The 22,589-nt window shown below is 38.5% G+C and overlaps 1 protein-coding gene across 1 annotated transcript in view; it reads left to right on the top strand.

Annotated features, from left to right (window-relative positions):
• The first annotated feature begins 6,759 nt into the window (after positions 1–6,759).
• The window catches only part of LOC145122695 (MLO-like protein 3), a 28,606-nt gene continuing 12,776 nt past the window's right edge, over positions 6,760–22,589 (top strand). The window contains exons 1-4 of the mRNA XM_079058255.1: positions 6,760–6,939; positions 7,109–7,166; positions 8,586–8,842; positions 8,966–9,082. Of these exons, the coding sequence (XP_078914381.1) occupies positions 6,811–6,939; positions 7,109–7,166; positions 8,586–8,842; positions 8,966–9,082 (561 nt within the window). The 5' untranslated portion in view covers positions 6,760–6,810. The remainder of the gene's footprint in view (positions 6,940–7,108; positions 7,167–8,585; positions 8,843–8,965; positions 9,083–22,589) is intronic.

Raw genomic sequence — 22,589 nt, forward strand, 5'->3', positions numbered from 1 at the left:
CATGTTCCATATCTTTCACAGCATCATCAATAATCTTTTTCAATTCGTCATCTTTGTTATCTGCTGCCTTGGATTCTAAAGAGATCGCCTTGCCAGGTTCGTCAAAGAGGTTCATGAATTCCTCATAAAGGCTAGAGAGAGGAATTGTCATCAGATTTTTCATGGGAAATATTTCCTTTGATTGGAAGTCGACCTTCTGATACTTCTTAAGATAAGTGTCATCAAAGGTGACATAGTAGGTCTCTTCGATTCTTTTTGATCTTTTTTGAGAATCCGATATGCCTTCGACGTTAAAGAATTTCCCAAGAAAATTCCTTTGTCGGCTTTCTCATCGAATTTATTCCTTTGTTCCTTAGAATTAAAGATGAAGCACCTAGAACCAAAGACATGGAAAAACTTACCATTAGGTTTTCTATTATTAAAAGAATATTAGTCTAAGACTTAGTGTGAATTGAACCTAGGTCATGTCAAAGGAAAAACCAAGTGCTAAAGTGAAGCGTTGTACGAGTTTCGAGTCATCACTTTAGAAAGTGAGTGCATAGTTACTTTCATCTTACACTTAGATATAAAGTATTTAAGATGATACTTGCTAGGTGTGCCTATTATATGTGTTTCCTGATATCTATGCTAGATGAACGGTTTTTATACATGTTTTACTTGATTTAAACTGTATAAGTATTTTATTACCTGTAAATACATTGGGTAAAGATGGGTAGATGTAAGATGATATAAATGAGAGATGAAAGATGATGAGAGGCCTTGACCGTAAAGATGATCCAGTTGTCTTGCAGAGTATAGATGACGACAACAAACTATTCTAGACAGTCCAGTGGTACAATAACAGGCTCACAACCTGTAGGTGTTTTTGAACTAAGTGTTCACCAGGTGTACTCCATCCCCCCCCCCCCCCCACAGTGCCTTATTGACATATAGTGGTACGGAATCTCCCGAGCATTATTGTCTATCCTGAAGATGATCCTTAGGATAGGTCCCTTGAATTAGATGCCTTCAGGGACAGAAAGTGAGGATAACGAGAATGGGTAATTGGGTTGAATGTTTTGATGAAAATATATAATTAAAATAATATAATTATTACGGGTTGAAAAATCTATGCGCTCACCAGACCCCCAAGTCTGACCCACCGAGTTTCGTGTATTACAGGTAGTGGCACGAAATCACTAGTGTGATGTTGTGATGAGCAATGTATGGATGCTTATAGGCCAGTAGTTTAGATAAACTAGTGTAAGGCCTGTATTATTTTTGTTTATGCTGATGTATTGTATTGACGATTACATCCCAACGTTTTCAATAAAATACATTTCTTCGGAAATGATTTGATTATATTATTATCATGTTTTGGGAAGAAATTCCGTAATATTATTCTTTAAAAAGGACACTCTGGTTTAAATAAGCATTAATAAATCGGTTTTTTATGCCCGTGAAATTGGGGGTGTCACAAAAAACATGGTAATCGGATTTAAAATGGATAATTTTTAAAATGGAAATTTAATTGTTTTTTCTTAGTTTTTTTTTAACATGAAGCCTACTTTGCAGCTAATCAAGTATACATTCCAGATATCCGATTTGATTACTTTGATCAACAGTCTAACATCAATGTCATTAATGATTTAGGATGATGGAAACGAAGACTAATTTTATATTTATCTGACAAACCAATTTCTATTTTCACCAAATATAAAAAATCATTAAAACTAATATACTCCAAAAATATCAAAGCGAATTTAGAAATCCCTTCTAGTGGGAAAACATACTCTATATTTTTCTATACTATCTCCCACGTCCTCATCAGTTACAACGCAAACTAAATATGTAATGTCTGGTTTCTGGTATGTATTTAAAATCATAATTTATTCATTTTTGTATAGAAACTCGACGATTTGGAGGCCCCAAACTCGTCGAGTAGGGATGGATTGGGACGCGGGTTAAGAAGTCTACTCGACGAGTTGGGAAGCCTCAACTCGACGAGTAGGCTGGTAGAATGAAACCCTAATTTTCAGGGTTTTGCACCCTATTTAAACACCTTAACCTCCATAAGATGGCCTCATTTACAGCCTCCATTATCCCAAACCCTAGCCATGAAACCCTAATTCACTTTTGAGAGTTTTGAGCCAACTTTTGTGCATTCTTTGTGATTTTGAAGAAGAAGGTGCTTGAAGAAGGAGCAAGGACGTGTAGGGGGAGAGTAGATCTAGAAGTTAGGCTTCATTTATGGTTCATCTGAGGTATAAAGCTCCTACCTTGTCTATAGCATGATTAGATCTAGTTTTAGGATGATTTCTTCATGTTTTGGTCCAAGTATGTTGGTTTTTGGGATTTGGACGTCCCATGTGGGCAAACCCTTCAGATCTAGGGTCTTGAGGGGACTTCATGGCATAAAGGTGACAACTTTATGGCCATGGAAGTCCCATGCAACTTGTAGACCATCTTTTTGGTCTTTTGAGCCAAGTAGGTCATGCATGCAAGTAAAGATAGGAACTTTACGTGTCCAAATCCTCCCTAGAGTCCAGATCTATGACCCCATGGCATATCTTGAAGTTTTGATGGCTTTTGGAGTTGGATCTAAGCCATTTTGAGTTAGGGTTAGAGCTTATTTCTTCTAGGATGGGTCTTAATGGGTAAAGTCAGAAGCTTTAACCTCCTAGATGTGTATTAGGCCCAGATCTGGAATATGGGACTTAGATTCGAAGAATGATGGCTTAATACATTAAGAAAGCTTAACAGACTGAAGAATTCGACGAGTTCATAGAGGAACTCGACGAGTTGGGTCGAAGTGTCCTGATTATGCTAAAAGGAAGAACTCGACGGGTTCAGATGGACTCGACGGGTTGATTTGAGAAGTCCCGATTCTGTTGATAGGAGGAACTCGACGAGTTCATGAAAGAAGTCGACGAGTTGGATCGCGATTTTAGGGTTTTACGATTTATGGAACTTGGATAGTTGAGTCAACTCGGAATGTTGACTTTGACCAGGGTGTTGACTTTGACTTTGACCAAGTTGACCCTTAAGGGGTTATGAGTATGAAAGGGTAATTAAAGGAAATCTTTTATGTATAGGAGCTTGAGTTGGGTTGATTGTCGGAGCCGAGGATTTTCAGCTACTTTCCGATATTCAAGGTGAGTTACCTTCCAATAGAAGTGGGTCGAAGGCACCAATGCCGACCGACTAGTAGCTGATTATAGTAGAGATGATTGTCTTTATGATAATTGTCTGGTATGCCACTATCTGTTATGCTTTATGTGCTAGTACGCTATGATATTATGCAATAGTGGTAGGAGGGGTGGGATAGACCCCGATACCGGTCGAAAGGACCGAAGGGGTAGGCCAGCACCCAGATATGCTAAGCAGTATGTGACTTATGTGCTTATGTAGTAAGATGATATGTGGTAGTAATAGGGGGTGAAATAGTCCCCGTTACCGGTTGAAAGAGACCGAAGGGGTAGGCCAGCACCCAAATATGCTAGACAGTTACCGGTTGAAAGAGACCATAGGAGTAGGCCACCACCTTGATATGCTAGGCGGTTACCGGTTGAAAGAGACCGAAGGGGTAGGCCAACACCCAGATATGCTAGGCAGTATGTTATTGTATGGTATGTGGTATGATGGGGGAACTCACTAAGCTTTGTGCTTACGGTTTTCAGTTTTGGTTTCAGGTACTTCCTCTTCAAAGGGAAAGGAGCCGGCATGATTGCAACGCACCACACTACATTTTTCCGCACACGAGATCTTTGGGAGTTATACTCTTATGTTGTTTTATCATGACATGTTTTGACTATTGATACATTGGTTTTGATATGAGTTGATACTATGGATGTTTTCAGAAAAATGGTTTTATAATTATTGAATTAAAAATGAAATTTTTGGTCTTAAATTTTGGGATGTTACAAAATATTCACTAAAACTCATTTTATTACAAACATAAAAAATGAGAATTCAAAAGAAATAACTAATAATATAAGATTTTTAGCTAATTTTTTATATAAGGTCTTGTAATTTGCATGAATTCTTAGTAACATTGTTAGATTTTGTAGTGAACTTTGACAAATTCGTAGTCAAAGCTAAGTATTTTTTTAGAAAAAAAAATCACAGCTAAATCGCAGATGATTGAAGAGCAAACCACAAGTGGGGCACACCCATGTATGATTTGGTTAAATTTTTTCTAAAAAAAGGCTTTTATAGAAGGGAGCAAATAGCCGATGAAAGGATCAAATAACAAATGAAAAGGATCAAATTGTAGATGAAACATACCAAATAGTAGATGGAATGACGAAATCGAAGATGAGGCCTAACCATCTGCAATTTGGTTGGTTATTTTGTAAAAGTTCATTTTTTTTTACTATTTTTTGAAAAAAAAATACTATACTAATGTTTTTTGGATTTGAGATTTTCTCTATTTTCAATATGTAAATCTCTTAAAACATAATTACAAGGATTAAATTAATTTCGTTATACCAAATGAGTACATACATAATTAAAAATTCTTAAAGAGTATTAGTTAATTAGACTAGGGTGTTTGAGATTACTTATCTAAACAATTTGTGGTTATTTATAAAAATGCTTATTAGTTTAATAAGAATTATTTGTAAAAATGTTTAGTAACTTATCCAATGTCAAAATAGAGTTTTAAAAGTATTTAGACTTAGCTTATTCGGTACCAAAATATACTATATAAATGCGTTATTTTTATTGGTTTGATAACTTGTGCTTATTCTCATAAAATGACCAAAAAAGATATCTTAGATATATCTATATAAATGTGTTGGGTTATGATAAGGTTAATATGATAATTTGGTTAAATAAACTATACGCTGGCTTAGATAAGTTAGAATGTATTGACTTATGAAAGCTCATTTTATAAGCAAATATTTTATTTTTGCTTTATCCAAACATTAAAAATTGCTTATTAGCAATGCAAACCATAAGCTAATAAACAACTTAAATAAATAATCCCAAACACCCCTTTATCTAAAATAATTTATAACTTATTTAAACCAAATTAACATACTAAGTTTATCATAACCCTACACATTTATATACATATATCTAAGATGTCATTTTTGGTTACGCGAATAAACAAAATTTGAAAAAAATTAAAAAAAATTATTAACTTATTATGTTTTGATACAAGATACCAAATTTATTTATTTTTTTGTTGAGTAAATTACACGAATGGTCCCTATGGTTTAGGGTAATTTGCATGTTTGGTTCCTAACTTATTTTTTTAACTCGGAAGGTCCCTACTGTTTGTTTTTGTTACACGCTTGGTCCATGTCTTACCTAAAAAGACTATTTTGCCTTTGATTTTTTAATTTATTTAAATAAACACACCCCAGCCTCACCCTCTCACATTACCTTACCTACCTCACTATTTTTTCATTTTTAAATAATAGTCTTTTTAGGTAAGACAATGACCAAATGTATAACAAAAACAAACAGTAGAGACCAAACACGTAACAAAAACAAATAATAAGGACCTTCCGAATTAAAAAAAATAAGTTAGGGAACACACAAATTATCCCAGACCATAGGGACCATTCATGTAATTTACTCTTTTTTGTTTTTAAAAAAACCCAAACGGATAATTTAATAAACATTTTTAAATATAAACATAAACTGTTTTAAATAAACAATTCCAAACACATCCTAAGTTTAGGAACCATTTAGACTATGCTTACAATCATCAATCATATAACCCGATCAATCTTATATCAAAATATTAGTTTATTTTTCCATCTACACAACAAATACTAACAATCTCAACTTTTTAACCTCTTATCAATAACACAACTAAACATTTCAAATACTATTAATTTTTACTTAATTACATAAATATCTATATAATGTTTCTCAAGTCTATTTTGGGATCTTTGGGAACTTCTTTGTGTTGCTTTTTAGGATGACTATAATGTGGTTAATAAATCTCTTGAAAGATTAAGATTTATTATTTCTAAGGCTTTTTGCTTTAGAAACAGACAAGGAAAACTTAATAGCTCAGAGACGACGTGGATCCAATTGGGTGTGGTTATGGAGTGGACCAATTGATCAGTTTCAGTTTAGATCATCTTTACAAGCTTCATGATGTGCTATATGATTTCAGTTCTAGAAATCCAATAATAGAATTATCTTATTTTTGTTAGCAATGCGCCAACTTTTTAATAAAAATGCTGTTAAAAAAATGATAATAATAATAATAATAATAATTCATATTATAAATTAACAAATTTCTCAGAAAAAAGTAACACTTAAATCGGTCCACACTTTACTGATGTTATCTTCTTGAAAAAGTCCCCACATTGTCCAAGTCGTTGGACTTTTCAGCTCATTGAGGAGTTGCAATTTCACACGTCGAAAAGTATTACAAGATGCTCATTAATATGTTTTTCCATTGTTTATTTAAACAAAATATTGTATGTGCTCATTACTTAGTTGAATAATTGGTTTTGACACTGTGAACTGTAACATCAAGTCAAATTGTATATGTTGTGTATCATATCATATGAATGCAAGGTAATGTACTATTAATAAAACCGAATATTACTTATGTCGTAGCTAATATGAAACTAAATAAAAGTTCGAATTTTCCCATCTATTTACGCTATCTCAACCTGTAATTTCAAAGGCTTCGATATCACCCTAATTGCTAAAATCCCCACAAGTATTAAACACAAATTGACAGGTTGACTCCGACTTTGAAGTTTGAACTTGTCTTTCTTTTCTCTTGCTACTCCTCCATAAATTCATTATTTTCATGTTTCGGAAAGTCATCTTCCACCTTCCTGTTTTCCGGCAAAAATGGTGGTCGAAGGAGCAGCTTCAAACCACGCACTTGAAAAGGCACCGACTTGGGCATTGGCGACAGTTTGCTTTGTGTTCATCTTTCTTGGGCTTGTGATCGAACATTTATTCCGTACTACCTCACTGGTTAGAATCCATTCTATCTTTTTAAGTTTACATATTCACCGACAATTCTTGCTTAAAAGAATTGGTCTTCGATCTTGTTACTTATTTATTTATTTATTTAATTATAATAATGTAAAATGACCATTAAATTGTTGACTTGTATGTTGACTGTTTTTGTTTGGTCATGCAGTGGCTTAAGGAACGTAGGAAAACTGCCTTATATGAGGCAGTGGAGAAGCTGAAGGAAGGTAAAGATACTATCTCGTATTTTTTTTTCTTCCTATCGGAACATATTAAAAAAAATCATATTTTACAAGCGTAGCTAATGACATTTATTCATGGATTAAAAATGATTTTGCTTTTTTCCACCAAAGACTTTGGTGACCATTGAACTACATATCCATCCATTGAACATCCCATGATGTTTGATTTTAATCAATTAAGTGGTCCTCTTCCATTAAACTATGCTAATAATGTTCTTAGATGATCAAGTTGTTATATGTCAATTGTTGTCAAGGCGAGTTCATGTATGCTTAAAGGTGGGTCACATGAACCACCTAATTTTATCAATAATCCTAGAAATCATATACCAATATATTTAGGAACTACCTTCAAATTTTTGAAGGACCTACCATACAAAAAAAAAAAAAAAGGAAAGAAAGATGGAGAGATTTTGGGTGGGAAAGAAAAAGAAAAAGGTCAATTGGTGAAACACACATCTTAAAGCTCTGGAACAGCTAAAGAGAGACATTTAGGTTACAAATCATTTAGAGGAAGGGGCTTTTACCAACCATTTAGAAGGAATGGGATTTTACCACTTAACTTCCCCTTAAAAAAAGTATACCAAGTTGTGCATGTCTTTTATTGATGATTATTCTATCATAATAAAAATGAATATCTATCTTGTAAGACTTTTGTCACGGGGAGAATTGACTGATATATCATCCCCAATTTTTAGATCGTAATTCTATACCCATCTTGTTATTATTATTATTATTATTTGTTTTACTTTTAAATATCTATATCATTTTTCCTTTAAAAAAGTGAAAAAACCTTTACCCACGTATGTTATTAATAAATGACTATTCCCGAGTAATAATTGGCTTACACATATATATGTTTTTACATATGTATAAGTACTTAACTTGCCTACCATTTCATTTTTTGATTAAAGGAAAGTTACATGTATTTAACTTACACATTTATAAATAACTATTATGTATTGGTAAAATAAATTAGGGCTTTATTTTAAATTTAAATTGATTTTAGTCAAAAACAAAATTTAAGGAATGATCAGCTTCGTCTCAGTTCTTTCACCACCAGTTTTTATAAATGTTGAATCGGTTATTTTTCTAGTTTAATTGGTTCGATTAAACACGTTTTTTCTTTAAACCAACCTTAGTTAGTGAACCATATAGATTTCTATTCTACACTCACTACTGATTGTTATAACCCAAAAATTAATTTGGGTTAGAAAAAAGGTAAGGACTTTACCTCTAGAGTATCACATGAGGCGTTAATCAAATAGAATTGAAACTTTCACACCATGAATATATTATCCTCAAACCAACTGTGAATTTGTGATATATGTATGAGGGCTATGTAGATTTTAATTTGAAAATTGTAACATATTTATGAAAGTAAACATGTGTTTGTACATGGTGTAGTTTTGATGCTCCTCGGATTGATGTCACTATTATTGGTAGTCACTCAAAGAGGAATCTCCAAAATTTGCATATCAAACAAAGTAGCATATTCCATGCTTCCTTGTGACAAAATCACTCAAGAAACAACAAAAACAATCCAAGCATATGAATTTTACTATGCCTCTCCTCCCACATCTGAACCACTAACATTCGAAGATATGATCTCACCAGCTTCAACTACTGCAACTTTTAACTCGTCAGATTATTGTGCTTCAAAGGTAATTTGATCATATAAGATAACCAAATTCATTTGACTAACTATTTATGATGTAATATTTTATAAAATATATGTTAGATCCTTTATTCATGTAACATGTTCTAAAGATGTTATTTTGACATAGGGGATGATATCATTTATATCACAAGAAGCAATAAACCAGTTGAACACATTCATATGTGCTTTGGCTATCATGCAAATAGTGTATAGTGTTGCAACCATGGCATTGGGGAGAGCCAAGGTATTCTTTCTACATGTTTATTCATTTTTTAAAAGTATAGGTACTAAATATGTTAATGGACCAAACTTCATAAATGGTCCTTGTGGTATCTCGAAATCTGAAGTTTAGCCCGCAAGTTTAAAAACCTAATAGATGGTCCCGGTGGTTTCAAAACTTTTAACAAATAGTCTCTCACCCACATAAAAAGACTTATATGTACTTTCTATTTATTTTTAAAATTACTTTTATCTAATTCTATTTAAAAAAAAATTGGAAAACAAAGTAAACAATCCTTTAGGCCCATCCTCTGTGTGTGTGTGAACATTTTTATTAATTGAAGCAAGTAATTGTAGATCCAGAGAGGGAAAGACATATCAAACCCTCGGTTCATTGTGTTGCCCCATTACCAAAATAACACCACCACATCAATGTCTCACTCCTCCAGCCACCCCTGCTACACGCTCCCCCTTCTTGATCTCTCTTTCAGTCACACCTTTTCTTTATCATATCTTCTTATTCTCTTTACAAACCTACTGTATCTAATTTCTCTTAAGATCTCTTGTGTTCATCCCCTCTATTTGTGATCGACATACATTAAATGTGTACGTGGGTGTGTGTCGTTGTTTCCCGGTCGAACAGACCCACGTAGATGAGGGTTTTTCTGTGCACTGTGTTATAGTTTAAAATCGAAGAAGAAAATAGAATAATAATGTTGGGTTCTAGTTGCAGGTTTTAGAACAGAGGAATGAGAAGGGGAGTTGAAGGTTTCACACATAGCCACCGATACACACATGAACACAAATGTACAAATCGGGGTGGGTTTTTAGAAGAAATCAACCTCGTTTATTCCATGAATTCATTTTTTACATTTGAAATCTTTAAAAGTCCAGGGTTATTGAGAAGATTATAAAGTTATACACCTATAAACTCTAAAGTTGAGAAGATTCTGGTACACATTCTGAAACATCCCAAAAATACGGTCCAAAAATTTCGTTTTGATTATTTATAAAAACCATAAATACCACTTGTCATTTCACAAAACCATAAGTAATATATCTCAAATCATCATAATAAAATATTGTATCAAAATCATGTGCCAAATATCAGAGTCTAAACATCCCATGCTAAAAGCTGTGGTGTGTGCCATGCACTCATCCCGAGCTCTTCCCTTTGCTACTGAAAGTACCTGAAACCAAAACTGAAAACTGTAAGCACGAAGCTTAGTGAGTCTCCCCAAACTACCACATACCATACAGATAATCACATAATAACATATAATGGGCCTTTCCCGCTACCTTGAGCCTTGCCCGGCATCAGACGAATCTGACATTAGGCCCCGCCTGGCATCGAGACCCGCTCGGTATACAAATCTGTTTCTACCAGGCCCCGTCTGTCTTTGGGCTCCGCCTGGTATACACATACAAACATATAATCATAATCATGCTAATACATAACAGACAAACACAACACAATAACTGCTAGTCTTAAGGCCCCGCCTATCTTGGGCACCGCCCCTACTCTGCTAATAATGAGATATGGAACCCCGTCCACACTCAGCTAGTGATGAGATACGGGCCCCCACCCACACTCACCTCCCTACCAGGCACATACAAGTATCACAAAGACAACAAGTATAACTAAACATGCATTCCTTCCTCACGTACCACCTGACATCGAACCGTAGTTCGGAAACATACATATAAACCTTCCTGGGGCCTCGCCCGACATCAGATCGCAATCTGGAAGCATATAAACTACATCGGGGTAACCTCGACATTGGATCTAAATCTGGTATACACTAACGTATATAAACGGGCCGACATTGGTGCCTTTGACCCGTTCCTACTGGAAGAGGACTCACCTCACAAGCTGACTGTAGAATCCTGCGAATAAACCTCTTGCTCCTAGCTGGCAGATCCCCGAACTGCTAATCTCTCGACTCCTCGAGCTACCATTACACAAATAATAATTAGTCCAAGCCAACAATCCTCCTTAGGGTAAAATGACCATTTTACCCCTTATCTAAATTGGTCTAAAACTAAGGCCCTAAAAACCATAATATGAAAGGCTCAATACTAGGTAGACATCCCAAGCCCACTGGTGGCCCACTAATGGCCCAATTTGCTAAATTGGGCACAATCCCTATTATGGGCCTTACCCTAAAGCCCAAACGTATTCTTAGCCCAAATATCTGACTTTTGATAGCCCAAAGTCCAAGCCCATTAGGACCAATAAAGGCCTACTACATTGGGCTCACTAAGGCCCAATTCATCATTCAAGGCCCATTAGGGCAAGGCAAGCCCAACCAGAAGTACATTACTCTAAAATCCCTAGTCCATTATGAGCCCAAACCAAAAGACAAGTCCAATACCAAGCTAGCCCACAATCAAAGAGTCCAAAACTTACACAGGGGCTGCTCACGTCGTGAGCTCTTCATGCTCACATCGTGAGGTCATGGTTTCAGTCCAGGAACTTCCTCGAATGTGTTCTCACGTCGTGAGGCTTCATTCCTCACGTCGTGAGTCCAGATCTGACCAAAAATAAGCATTAAGCTCCTATACGATTAAGCCTTAACATGGGACAGTCTAGAGGGTATTCTTTGACCCCAAGGGCCATAAAAATCGAACCTTTTCAGTCACATATGTCCAATATATGACTTAAACACCAACTTGGGTCAAAATGAAGTAAAGAGGTCCAAGACTCAAACTTGGAGTCCAAAACAATGGCCAAAATCCAGATCTGAAACTTATAAGGCTTAAGGTACCACCATGATCCATAAAGTTGCCAACTTTATGGATTCCATGCATTCTAACCAACATTACAAGCCATAAAATACATGGAAACTTAGATCTAGCAAGCAAGGAAAGGAAAGTTATGGGCTTGAGGACTTACAAAGGTCCAAAAGCTCCACAACTAGCTGATGATGAAGCCAAGAAGCTAACCAATGCACCACCAATGATCTTGTTCTCCTTAATGAGATTCAAAGCCTCCAAAATCTCTTGAATAACACCAAAATGACCGAGAACTTGAATGGGGGCTGAGATTAGGGTTTCCAAAGGTCTTGGGAGTGAAAGAGGATGAGGAGGAGCAACCCTAATCATCTTATACCTTTAAATACCCAAAAATTAGGGTTTTGGAGCATCAGGCACAACTCACGTCGTGAGCCCGTAATGCTCACGTCGTGAGCCTTAAATGAACTTGGTCAACAAGTCAATGATCCCTCACCTGAACTACTCCAACTTCAAACGGCCATAACTTCTTCGTTTTAACTCCGTTTTTGACGTTCTTTATATCCACAGAAATGTGGCGAGAAGCTCTACACATCTATCAATTTATCCCCACCTCAAAACCTTCTGAACGAAAATCCAAAATTCATAAAGAGCTCGAACTGCCACTTTACCGTTATACCCCCTTGGGTCCACGACACAACCCAATTACCGGATCACCTCAATTACATTATCCATACCTAAATTGGTCTAGATCTCTCTTTCCAAAGGCCTTAAGCCTTAAGTTAACCCATCTTCAGGCCACAATCCCGAATTAGGAAAGCGATTCGGAACAGGGCGGTACAACTCTCCCCCACTTAAATTAAATTCCGTCCTCGAAATCACTCCCTACTAACACCCATATTCTAACAAGTGATCTAATGAACGCTACCATCACATTAATCATCCAATGGTTTTCCCAAGGCAACTGAACCCAACTACCAAGACCTTCCAAACCCGATGAGAGATAAATCCTTACTTTCATATGGAGAACTCATTCTGTCTTTTCGAGATCTGTAATCTTTAATGGTCTGTCTCCCTGACGGACCGCCTATGCTTCCAAAACTACCATACCAAAACCTTATCGACTCACTGACCACACACTTCCAATTCTGATTATCTTGATGCTACTCTCAGAAACGATATCCCTGTCCATAACCTACTGTAGAATACTTACACTTGACAGAAGGCTCAAATAATCCTTCGAGTAGAAAATTCATCCCTGAAACGGTTAGACTCAAACGAGAGCTGCGCAACAGGGTCAAATCCTTTACTCTGAGATTATTCAATCCAACTGTAAGTGACTTAGCACCTTCGATCGATAAACTATTTCCCATACGAGAATCCTCACTTCATTATTGCTGCCTGAACATGGAGATGTCTCTAGAACACTGTTCAAATGAACCGAGACCACCTTGGTCCGAACTTATCTGTCAACTATCCGGAATACCGGACTCCCACCCGATTGCTGAACTAAAGAACACCCTCTCAGTTGCTCCCAACGATTTCCGAAGAAACTTCGGCTATCAAAAAAATACTCTATCCATATTGCCGCTCCGGGCTCTATAACTAGGAGATACGGGCCTCGCCTACACTCCGCTGACTAGGAGATACGACCCCCACCCACACTCCGCTATCTAAGACTACACCGGTACAACTCCACCATGAATCCCATCGAACTATCCCTTCCTGATTCCGATCATGCTAACTAGGAGATACGGGCCTCGCCCACACTCTGCTGACTAGGAGATACGGGCCTCCGCCCACACTCTGCTAACTGGCCGCTAATGAATGCTATAATTATCCAGCAATCTTACAACACTTTCCACACTATCTGACTACTGGTGAATGTTATGGCTATCTCGCAGTCTTACAACACTTTCCACACTATCTGACTACTGGTGAATGCTACGGTTATCCCCCAGTCTTACAACACTTTCCACACTATCTGAATGTTGGTGAATGCTACGTCTATCCCGCAGTCTTACATCCTGACTAACTCACGTCCTACTGGGAATTCTCCTACCTGGTTTCCCAACACCATCTATCAACTACTGTGAATACGCGAACTCAATGTTGGAAAGTTTCCCAAATTCCCAACTCACACACTCCTCTATCCAAACAGCCACTTGGGCCGCTTTCCTCCCCAATTAGAATGCAAACTCATCTTAGTTTCACACCTACTTCTTGTCCTGAATACATGAACGATTCTCTCCCACTTGGATTCAACCAAGATCTTACAGCATACAGTTTGGAAAGGATTCCCAATCCTTCATACCATCCAATGATCAATCTGTCGGCAACCAACACCTACCACTGCTAGTGCTCCAAAACTAAGCAATACTAATACAGTACAACTCTTGAAGGATAACAAAACACTTCTCAAGTTCCAATCACACTTGCTACAGTTACCGCATCCTGAGAACCCGCTCTAAAAAGGGACGTCCCCGAACTACTATTCTATAATTCTGTGGTATGCAGATGGCATATAATCCGAACATGAGTAGAAAAATATAATTCTAAAATACATTTACTACTATCGATGCAGTACCATAACAATAAACTCATAAATAAAAGCTGATAAGAAAGTAAAAGATACGCACCTGCAACATCGGAAGCTGCCCGCGCCTCCTCTGTGGTCAGCTGGAAAGCTCTGATCCTCGCCGTAGGCGCCTGCCCGGCCCTGACGGCCGTCGGTGATCCTCAAAGTCGCAGGGGCATGTGCTATCACCTGTCCCGCTGTAACCAAACTCGGACATTGGGCCTTCTTGTGGCCCCGCTGACTGCAATGGAAGCAGATCAGGTATGATCCCTGGGTGGTGGTAGTAGTATAATCCCTGCTATCATGACCAGTCCGGCCACACTTGAAATACCCAGAATCACCACCACTACTGCTCCTACACGCACCCTCGTGTGTCCTGCCGCATTTGCCATAACGGCTGCGGCCCTGATAGTCCCTCAATCTCGATTCTGACCCCTTGGGCCTCTTGCCCGAACCTGTGGATACCTGAATCTCATCCGATTTCCTCTTCCTCTCTGAATCTAAGTTAATCTCCCTCTCCCTGGTTCGAGCGATCATATCCTCCAGCGTCTTGCAGCTGGACCGGCTCATAAACTGTCTGATGTCGCTCCTCAGCATCTCGTGATATCGAGACATCTTCATCTCCTCGTCCGCTACATACTGCGGAACAAGAAGGTCCCTCTCCCTGAACTTGGTGGTGATCTCCGCCACTATCTCTGTAGTCTGCTGGAGGTCCTGGAACTCCCGTGCTAGCTGATGTACCTCAATCACTGGTACAAGCTCGACCCTGAACCTGGCCGAGAAGTCACTCCATGTCATCGCGTCCAATGCAATATCATCCCCAATGGCATGTCCAACCTCCTCCCACCAATCACGTGCTTTGTCCTTCAGAATATAGGAGGCGAGTCGAACCTTGTCCCCCTCGGGATATAGGCTCGAACGAAAGGCGTTGGCGACATCAGCCAATCATCTGCTGCTAGCAATGGGGTCCTTAGTGTTGGGTTTTGAGCACTATAACACTCCTATGGTGCACATGCAACCCTAGATGCTTTGGATCTATGTTTTCTCTAATTATACATGCATTTTTTCAATTTTCCAAAGCATACATCCTAACCAGCATACAAATTGACAATTGAACAATACAACTAGTTAGATAACTTACCTCTTAGTAGGACTTGTAGTTCTTGACCTTTGAAAGCTTGAGCACCTCAAGTGTGATGCCTCTAATGTGTCACAAACACCAAAATGAAAGAGGAGGCTTAATAGAATAAGTTATTTAGAACAAAAACAATATCAAACTCTTAGAATGATGGTGTAGCCGATTTTGGCTCTAGTTGAGTCTTTTTATAGTGTAGCAAATGCTAGGGTTACACCTTGCAAACCCTAATGACCTTTCATATTACTTAGGCTCCATGGGTTAAACCTCCATGGACTATCCATGGACTATCTCATTGGTTTAGCCCATCCTAAATAACCATGGATCATTAGCCCACACTATAAGAATCATTGATTTACATAATTAATCCCCATATATTTAATTACTCTCTTTTTATCACAAAATTAATTCCAAATTAATTCTTGATCAATACTAATTAAATAATATGATTTCTCAATTAATATATTATACTTATAATATATTAATAAATCATAAATAACCTTATTCTCAAAAGTCCATCCTATCGAATTGCACTGGTGAAGGCAACCCAAAAGGACCATGCTACTATCGGGTCACGTACATCCTAATTATAGTTATGGGCTTAGACACCTCATCCAACAGTCTCCTACTTGGATAAGTCTAATAACTATAAATGCCAATGCAACTTCAAAATCCGATTAGCAATCATAGCTCTCAAAAGCCGATGTCGAACTCTGACCCAGTCAGTGACATATCCTTTAGATAAGGGATCACATATTCCTCTATTTTCAAGATATCTATGCGTAAAAATACATGGAACATAGTCATACTTATTGTCCTGCAGTTTGTTTCCCAATCTTCGATTGATCTGACATAGAACATAACTGAACACATCAATTTATTTCCGACCGGGCCCGACAAATAGTCAAAACAGAATCATAGAGGGGCCCAAGATATCGCTTTTAATCCTCTTAGGATAAAAGGAACAGATAAACTTCGACATTACATGCTTTTACTAACTACTCATCAAATCATGCACAACGACACGTTTTATCACATCAAGTTACTGATGCGTTTTCATGCCATCAATGCACAACCAACTCGTAGTCAAAAACTCATGTATCTTGGTTTGAAGATTATATGATATTATCATCTCACAATTACTTGTGATAAATTCCATGAAGTAATTCAGGTGAGCGCGGGTTGAATCCAATACTCAAATCTTATTTCAGGAGCACTCGTGAATGGTGTAGCAAACTTTTGCTATGTCTAACGCCTTAGACAATCTACAAGCCAACTCATGACAGTCTAGCCTCATTAACTACTTCCAAAATATGATCGAATGTGTATGGTTTGAATAATCTTATTATTCTGGAAGTCAAAACATGCAAAGTGAAACAATAGTGAATAATTGACACAAGATAGTAACTTTACTTATAAATAAAACTCCTTTAATTTAATCATTAAATGTCAATTACAATTTAGCTATTATAAGTTTCTATTTATCTAAATACTAAACTAATATCGTCCGTTAGCCCAATGCCCCTTGCATGCTGCAAGTGCTTAACCCTAGTCAGTGCCTTCGTAAGGGGATCTGTTGGGTTGTCCTCTGATCATATCCTCTTCACCACGAGCTGTACTTCTTCTACTTGATGTCTTATGAAGTGGTACTTTCTGTCGATATGCCTGGATCTACCATGATCTCTCGGTTCCTTGGTTAAGGCAACCGCCCCTTCATTATCGCAGAAAATCTCCACAGGCTCCTTTATGGATGGTATGACTCCAAGGTCTCCAATGAAGTTTTTCAACCATATCGCCTCCTTCGATGCTTCGCTTGCTGCTATGTACTCTGATTTGCACGTTGAATCAGCTACAATCTTCTGCTTGGAAATTTTCCATGTTACTACTCCTCCATTCAGGGTAAACACCCAGCCCGACTGAGAGCGAAAATTATCTCTGTCGGTTTAAAAGCTGGCGTCACTATACCCTGTCACTCTCAAGTCATCACTCCCACCGAGGGTAAGGACCCAATCCTTAGTCCTCTGTAGGTACTTAAGAATGTTCTTAACCGCAGTCCAATGACCTTTACCAGGATTCCCTTGATATCTTCTAACCATGCTCAAAGCAAAGGCCACATCAGGGCGAGTACAAGTCATAACATACATGATCGAGCCAACTGCGGAAGCATATGGTATTCGACTCATCTCTGCTATCTCAGCCTCTGTACTCGGACTCTGAGTCTTACTCAGTTTGGCATTGCCTTGGATAGGTAAGTCACCTTTCGTGGAGTTCTCCATGCTGAAACGCTTCAACACCTTGTCCAAGTAGGTACTTTGACTAAGTTCTGTTAGTCTTTTACTCCCATTTCTCAATATCCTTATCCCTAGGATGTAAGCAGCTTCCCCAAGGTCCTTCATAGCGAAACACTTCCCAAGCCAGGATTAACCTCCTCCAAGGTTGGGATGTCATTTCCTATGAGTAGTATGCCATCCATATATAACACCAGAAATCTAACTGTACTCCCACTAGCCTTGACATACACACAAGACTCATCCTCGCTTCTTGAAAATCCAAACTCTTTGACTTTCTCATCGAAACAAAGATTCCATCTGCGAGATGCTTGTTTCAATCCATAAATGGATTTTTCAAGCTTACACGCTTTATTAGGGTACTTTGCATTGACAAAATCCTCTGGCTGACTCATGTAAACATCTTCAGCCAACTTTCCATTAAGGAAAACAGTTTTGACATCCATTTGCCATCTTTCATAATCATGAAATGCATTTATGGCTAGCATAACCCTTATAGATTTAATCTTCGCTACTGGTGAGAAGGTCTCATCATAGTAAACTCCATGAGTTTGAGTAAAGCCCTTCGCAACCAGTCGCGCCTTATATGTGTGTACTTTCCCATCCATGTCGGTCTTCTTCTTAAAGATCCATTTGCACCCGACTATCTTACGACCCGGTACATTGTCAACCAAGTTCCAAACTTGATTGTCATACATGGACTGAATCTCGCTGTCCATAGCCTCTTTCCATTTTGTAGACTCGGGGAATGCCATGGCTTCCTTATAGTTGTTAGGTTCATCCAGATTTACCAGTGTGCTATCACTGATAAATGTATCACCTTCAGTTGTTATATGAAAACCATATAACACAGATGGAATACTAACTCTACTGGAACGCCTCAGAGGTATGGACTCGTCAATTGGTTCAACCGGAGTTTCCTCCTCGGTTTAAGTGCTAGTGTTTAGGGTTGCTTCATCTCTTAACTCTTGAAGCTCTTCAAGGTCAATTTTCCTCCCACTGTCCCCTTGGCCTATGAGCTCTCTCTCTATCGAAAGACTCCTCTCCTCGCAAAGAAGACAAAATTGTCACTCGGTCTATAGAAGAGATATCCAAAGGATTTCTATGGGTAGCCGATGAAAATACATCGCTCACTCCAAGGTTCGAGCTTGTCGTGAGTCTCGCGTCTCACGAAAGCCTCGCAACCCCAAACTTTGATTTGGTCTAACGAGGTAACCTTCCTTGTCCACATCTCTTGAGGTGTTTTGGAAACCTTTTTGGTAGGGACTAGATTAAGGATATGGGCGGTAGTCTTTAAGGCATACCCCTAGAATGAGATAGGTAACGTAGCTCGACTCATTTTGGAATGAACCATGTCTAGCAAGGTTCGATTGCGCCTTTCAGCCACACCATTAAGTTGTGGTGTCCTAGGTGGCGTCAGTTGTGAAACAATTCCACATTCCTTAAGATAGTCTAGGAACTCGATACTAAGATACTCTCCTCCTCGATCGGATCGTAGCATCTTTATTTTCCTACCCAATTGATTCTCCACTTCTTGCTTAAACTCCTTGAACTTTTCAAAAGTTTCCGATTTATGCTTGATTAAGTAGATATAGCCATACCTACTGTAATCATCAGTGAAAGTCACATAAAAGCGGTTAGCATCCCTTGTGGCGGTTCTGAATGGTCCACACACATCAGTGTGTATGAGATCCAACAGACCTTCACCCCTTTCACAAGTACCAGTGAATGGTGACTTGGTCATCTTTCCAAGTAAACAAGATTCGCAAGTGTCATCCGAATTCAAGTCGAATGACTCCAAGACTCCATCCTTTTGGAGTTGGGCTATGTGCTTCATGTTGACATGTTCAAGACGACAATGCCACAAGCATGTCTTGTCCAAAACATTGGACGAATCAATATTCAACACATTATTTCCTAGGTTATCTACAACCATCACAGTTTCATATATACCATTGCAAGGTAATGCTTCAAAATAAAATACACCATTATAATAAGCATTAATACTACCAATTTCATTATTAAAAGAAAAGGTAAAACCTTGTTTATACAAACTGTGAAAGGAAATAATATTTCTCTCCATATCGATAGAGTAACAACAATTATTCAAATCTAAATTTAAACCATTACTAAGCAATAAAGAATAAACTCCAATCTTGGTTACAGGCGACACTATCCTATTTCCCATGATTAAGTTTTTCTTCCCGTGCTCCACATCCCTACTTCTTTTTAGTCCCTGCAAATCAGAACAAATGTGAAATCCATAACCTGTATCAAGGACCTAAGAATTAGCATGTGATGAGTGATTAGATTGAATAGTGTAAATACTTGCAAAAGAGGGCTTGATCGAGCCATACTTTATGTCTTGCAAGTACTTGGGGCAGCTTCATTTCCAGTGCCCTTTTTCATGACAGTGGAAGCACTCTGCATCCTTCGGATTAGAAGAGGGATTAGCAGAACCAGCTTTTATCCCACTGGAAGAGGATCCATCAGGAGACTTTCCCTTGCGACTATTGTAGGGAGCCTTCCTCTTCTTTCCCTTCCCATGTCCAATTGCCAGAACGGGGGCAGAAGTAGTAGTAGTAGGAGTAGACACAACCGACTTGCCTTTCAAGTTGCTTTCTTCAGTTCTTAGATGGCCTTGAAGCTTTCTAAGAGTGACCTCCTCCTTGTTCATATGATAGGTGATACGAAACCGATCATAACAAGAAGGTAAAGAGTGTATAATAATATCTATGGCCAACTCTTCATCAAAATTGACATTCAATTTAAGCAAGTGGTCCACATATCTCTGCATATTTTGCAAGTGGGCCGTGATGGGTTCTCTATCCTTCATTTTGGTTGTGATCATGGAGGCAATGATCTCATACCTTTCCTGCCGAGCACTTTGATGGTATCTTTCCATCAAATCTTGATACATTTAAAAAGGATAGTAGTCATCATAGGACTTCTGTAGCTCAACAGTCATGGTAGCAATCATTAGACACGACACCTTTGTCGCATCCCTCTCATGAGTAATATGTTCAGCGATCTGTTCGGGAGTAGCAGTGGTGACATCAATCTCCTTAAGCTCTTTATCTAGGACATATTCTTTGTCCTCGTAGCGAATAACCATTTGGATGTTTCGAATCCAGTCATTGAAGTTTGAGCCATCGAAAATGACCCTCCTATAGGTTCATGAGGGAGAAAGAGCCTGAAGGGATTGGGTTGGAAGCATTGTTTGGGATAGACATCTGAAAAATAAGAAGAACAAAGTTTAGATTAGATGATAATCCTTAATATTAGACCCAAATGAAATATTAAGGCTAGGACCCAACACAATATTCTATAATTGAGAAAAGGGATGCTGTAATCCAATTGTAAAATATTTGAAGGTAAGTAGATGACAATTTACCAATTTCCACCATGAAAAACAAAATAGATTATTATGTTTTAATTGGATTGAAATTCCTAGATCCTTTGACATTCATTGAACTTTTCAATGACATGTTTAAATCTCGATTGTGTCCTTCAAGTTTGTGACTGGGATGCCGAGGATCACAAACAAGGTGTGAATAACCATGCAAATTAGCTTGGTACACTCAATGTTACAAATCACCTAATCAATGTGCCGGTTAACCACACACGTTCCATTGATCTATGATTAACATCAAGCTACCCTTTGCCACACATTGTCAGTCGCAGATTAGTGTGCCAGCGTAACACCCCGTTTATTAAATAAATAAATAAACAAATTAATGAATGTATAATAGCCCTAAAATCAATAAATATATGGCAAGGTGTTGATTTCGAGGAGTTAACTGGCATAATTTAGAAGTTGGGGGGTTAAAAGTGTAAGTTCCGGGATTTATTTTGTAAAGATTGTTGGAAGATAGGGGGTGTGTGGTATCATTGGACCTAATATGAAAGGATTTATGGAAGCAAGGGCTAAAAAGTAAATTATGGACCTAAGTTGAAAAGGTTTTGTTGAGGGAGGGGCTGCATAGGAATTATTGGGACTGAAGTTGCAGGGTTTTTCGATGGCTGGGGCTAAAAGGTAAATTTCAGACATAATTTGTAAGGGTTTTCTGAAGGAGGGGTTAAAAGGGTAAATTATGGGATCTATTTCGAAACTATTTCTGAAGGGAGGGACTGTTTATGTCATTATGAGATTAATTTTTGTGGTACACGGGTATATATGGTTTCATTGTCTAACCCTAACCCTAATAGAAGCAATCAACCGTCACCCTCCTTATGCCTCCCTCATCGGCCGCCACTCCCACTTCTTCACCTCCGATCGCCACCCCTATTCTCTCTTTCTTGATGCCGGCGACAACGAGAACCACCCGCTTCCGAGACCGTTCCACAGCAGCTAGCCGCCACCACCGCTTGTACAACCGACGAAGGAGGCTGTTCCATCGTTTTTTTCCTCCGACTGCCATGAGCCACCGCGAGGGTGGCTGTGATTGGGTGCGTTCCCTTGCTCAGTTCGCCGTCGCTCAGCCTTCTCTTTTCTCCATTTCTTTCTGATGGTTACATCATTGCTGCCACCTTGTTCCGCTGTACATCGCCGCCGCTGTTAGCCACCGCTGTGGCCGCTAGGATTTGCTGCTGCCATCGTCACGCACCACCAAGTAGTGGTTGCGTCCAGATTTCCAAGCAGGGGCTTACCGGTGTAGTTGCTGCTTGACTGGGAAACAAAAGATACCACCGCCACCACCGTGAGGTGGTGGCTTCCATCATAAAATCATTGCTTTTCGCCGCCATGAGCCACTAGGTGGGTGGGTGGAGTGTATAGTGCAACCTGAAGTGTGTAAAT

This window comes from Lactuca virosa, chromosome 6 (genome assembly GCF_052849685.1).
Source record: "Lactuca virosa cultivar CGN04683 chromosome 6, Lactuca_virosa_CGN04683_v6, whole genome shotgun sequence".
Classification (NCBI taxonomy): Eukaryota; Viridiplantae; Streptophyta; class Magnoliopsida; order Asterales; family Asteraceae; genus Lactuca; species Lactuca virosa.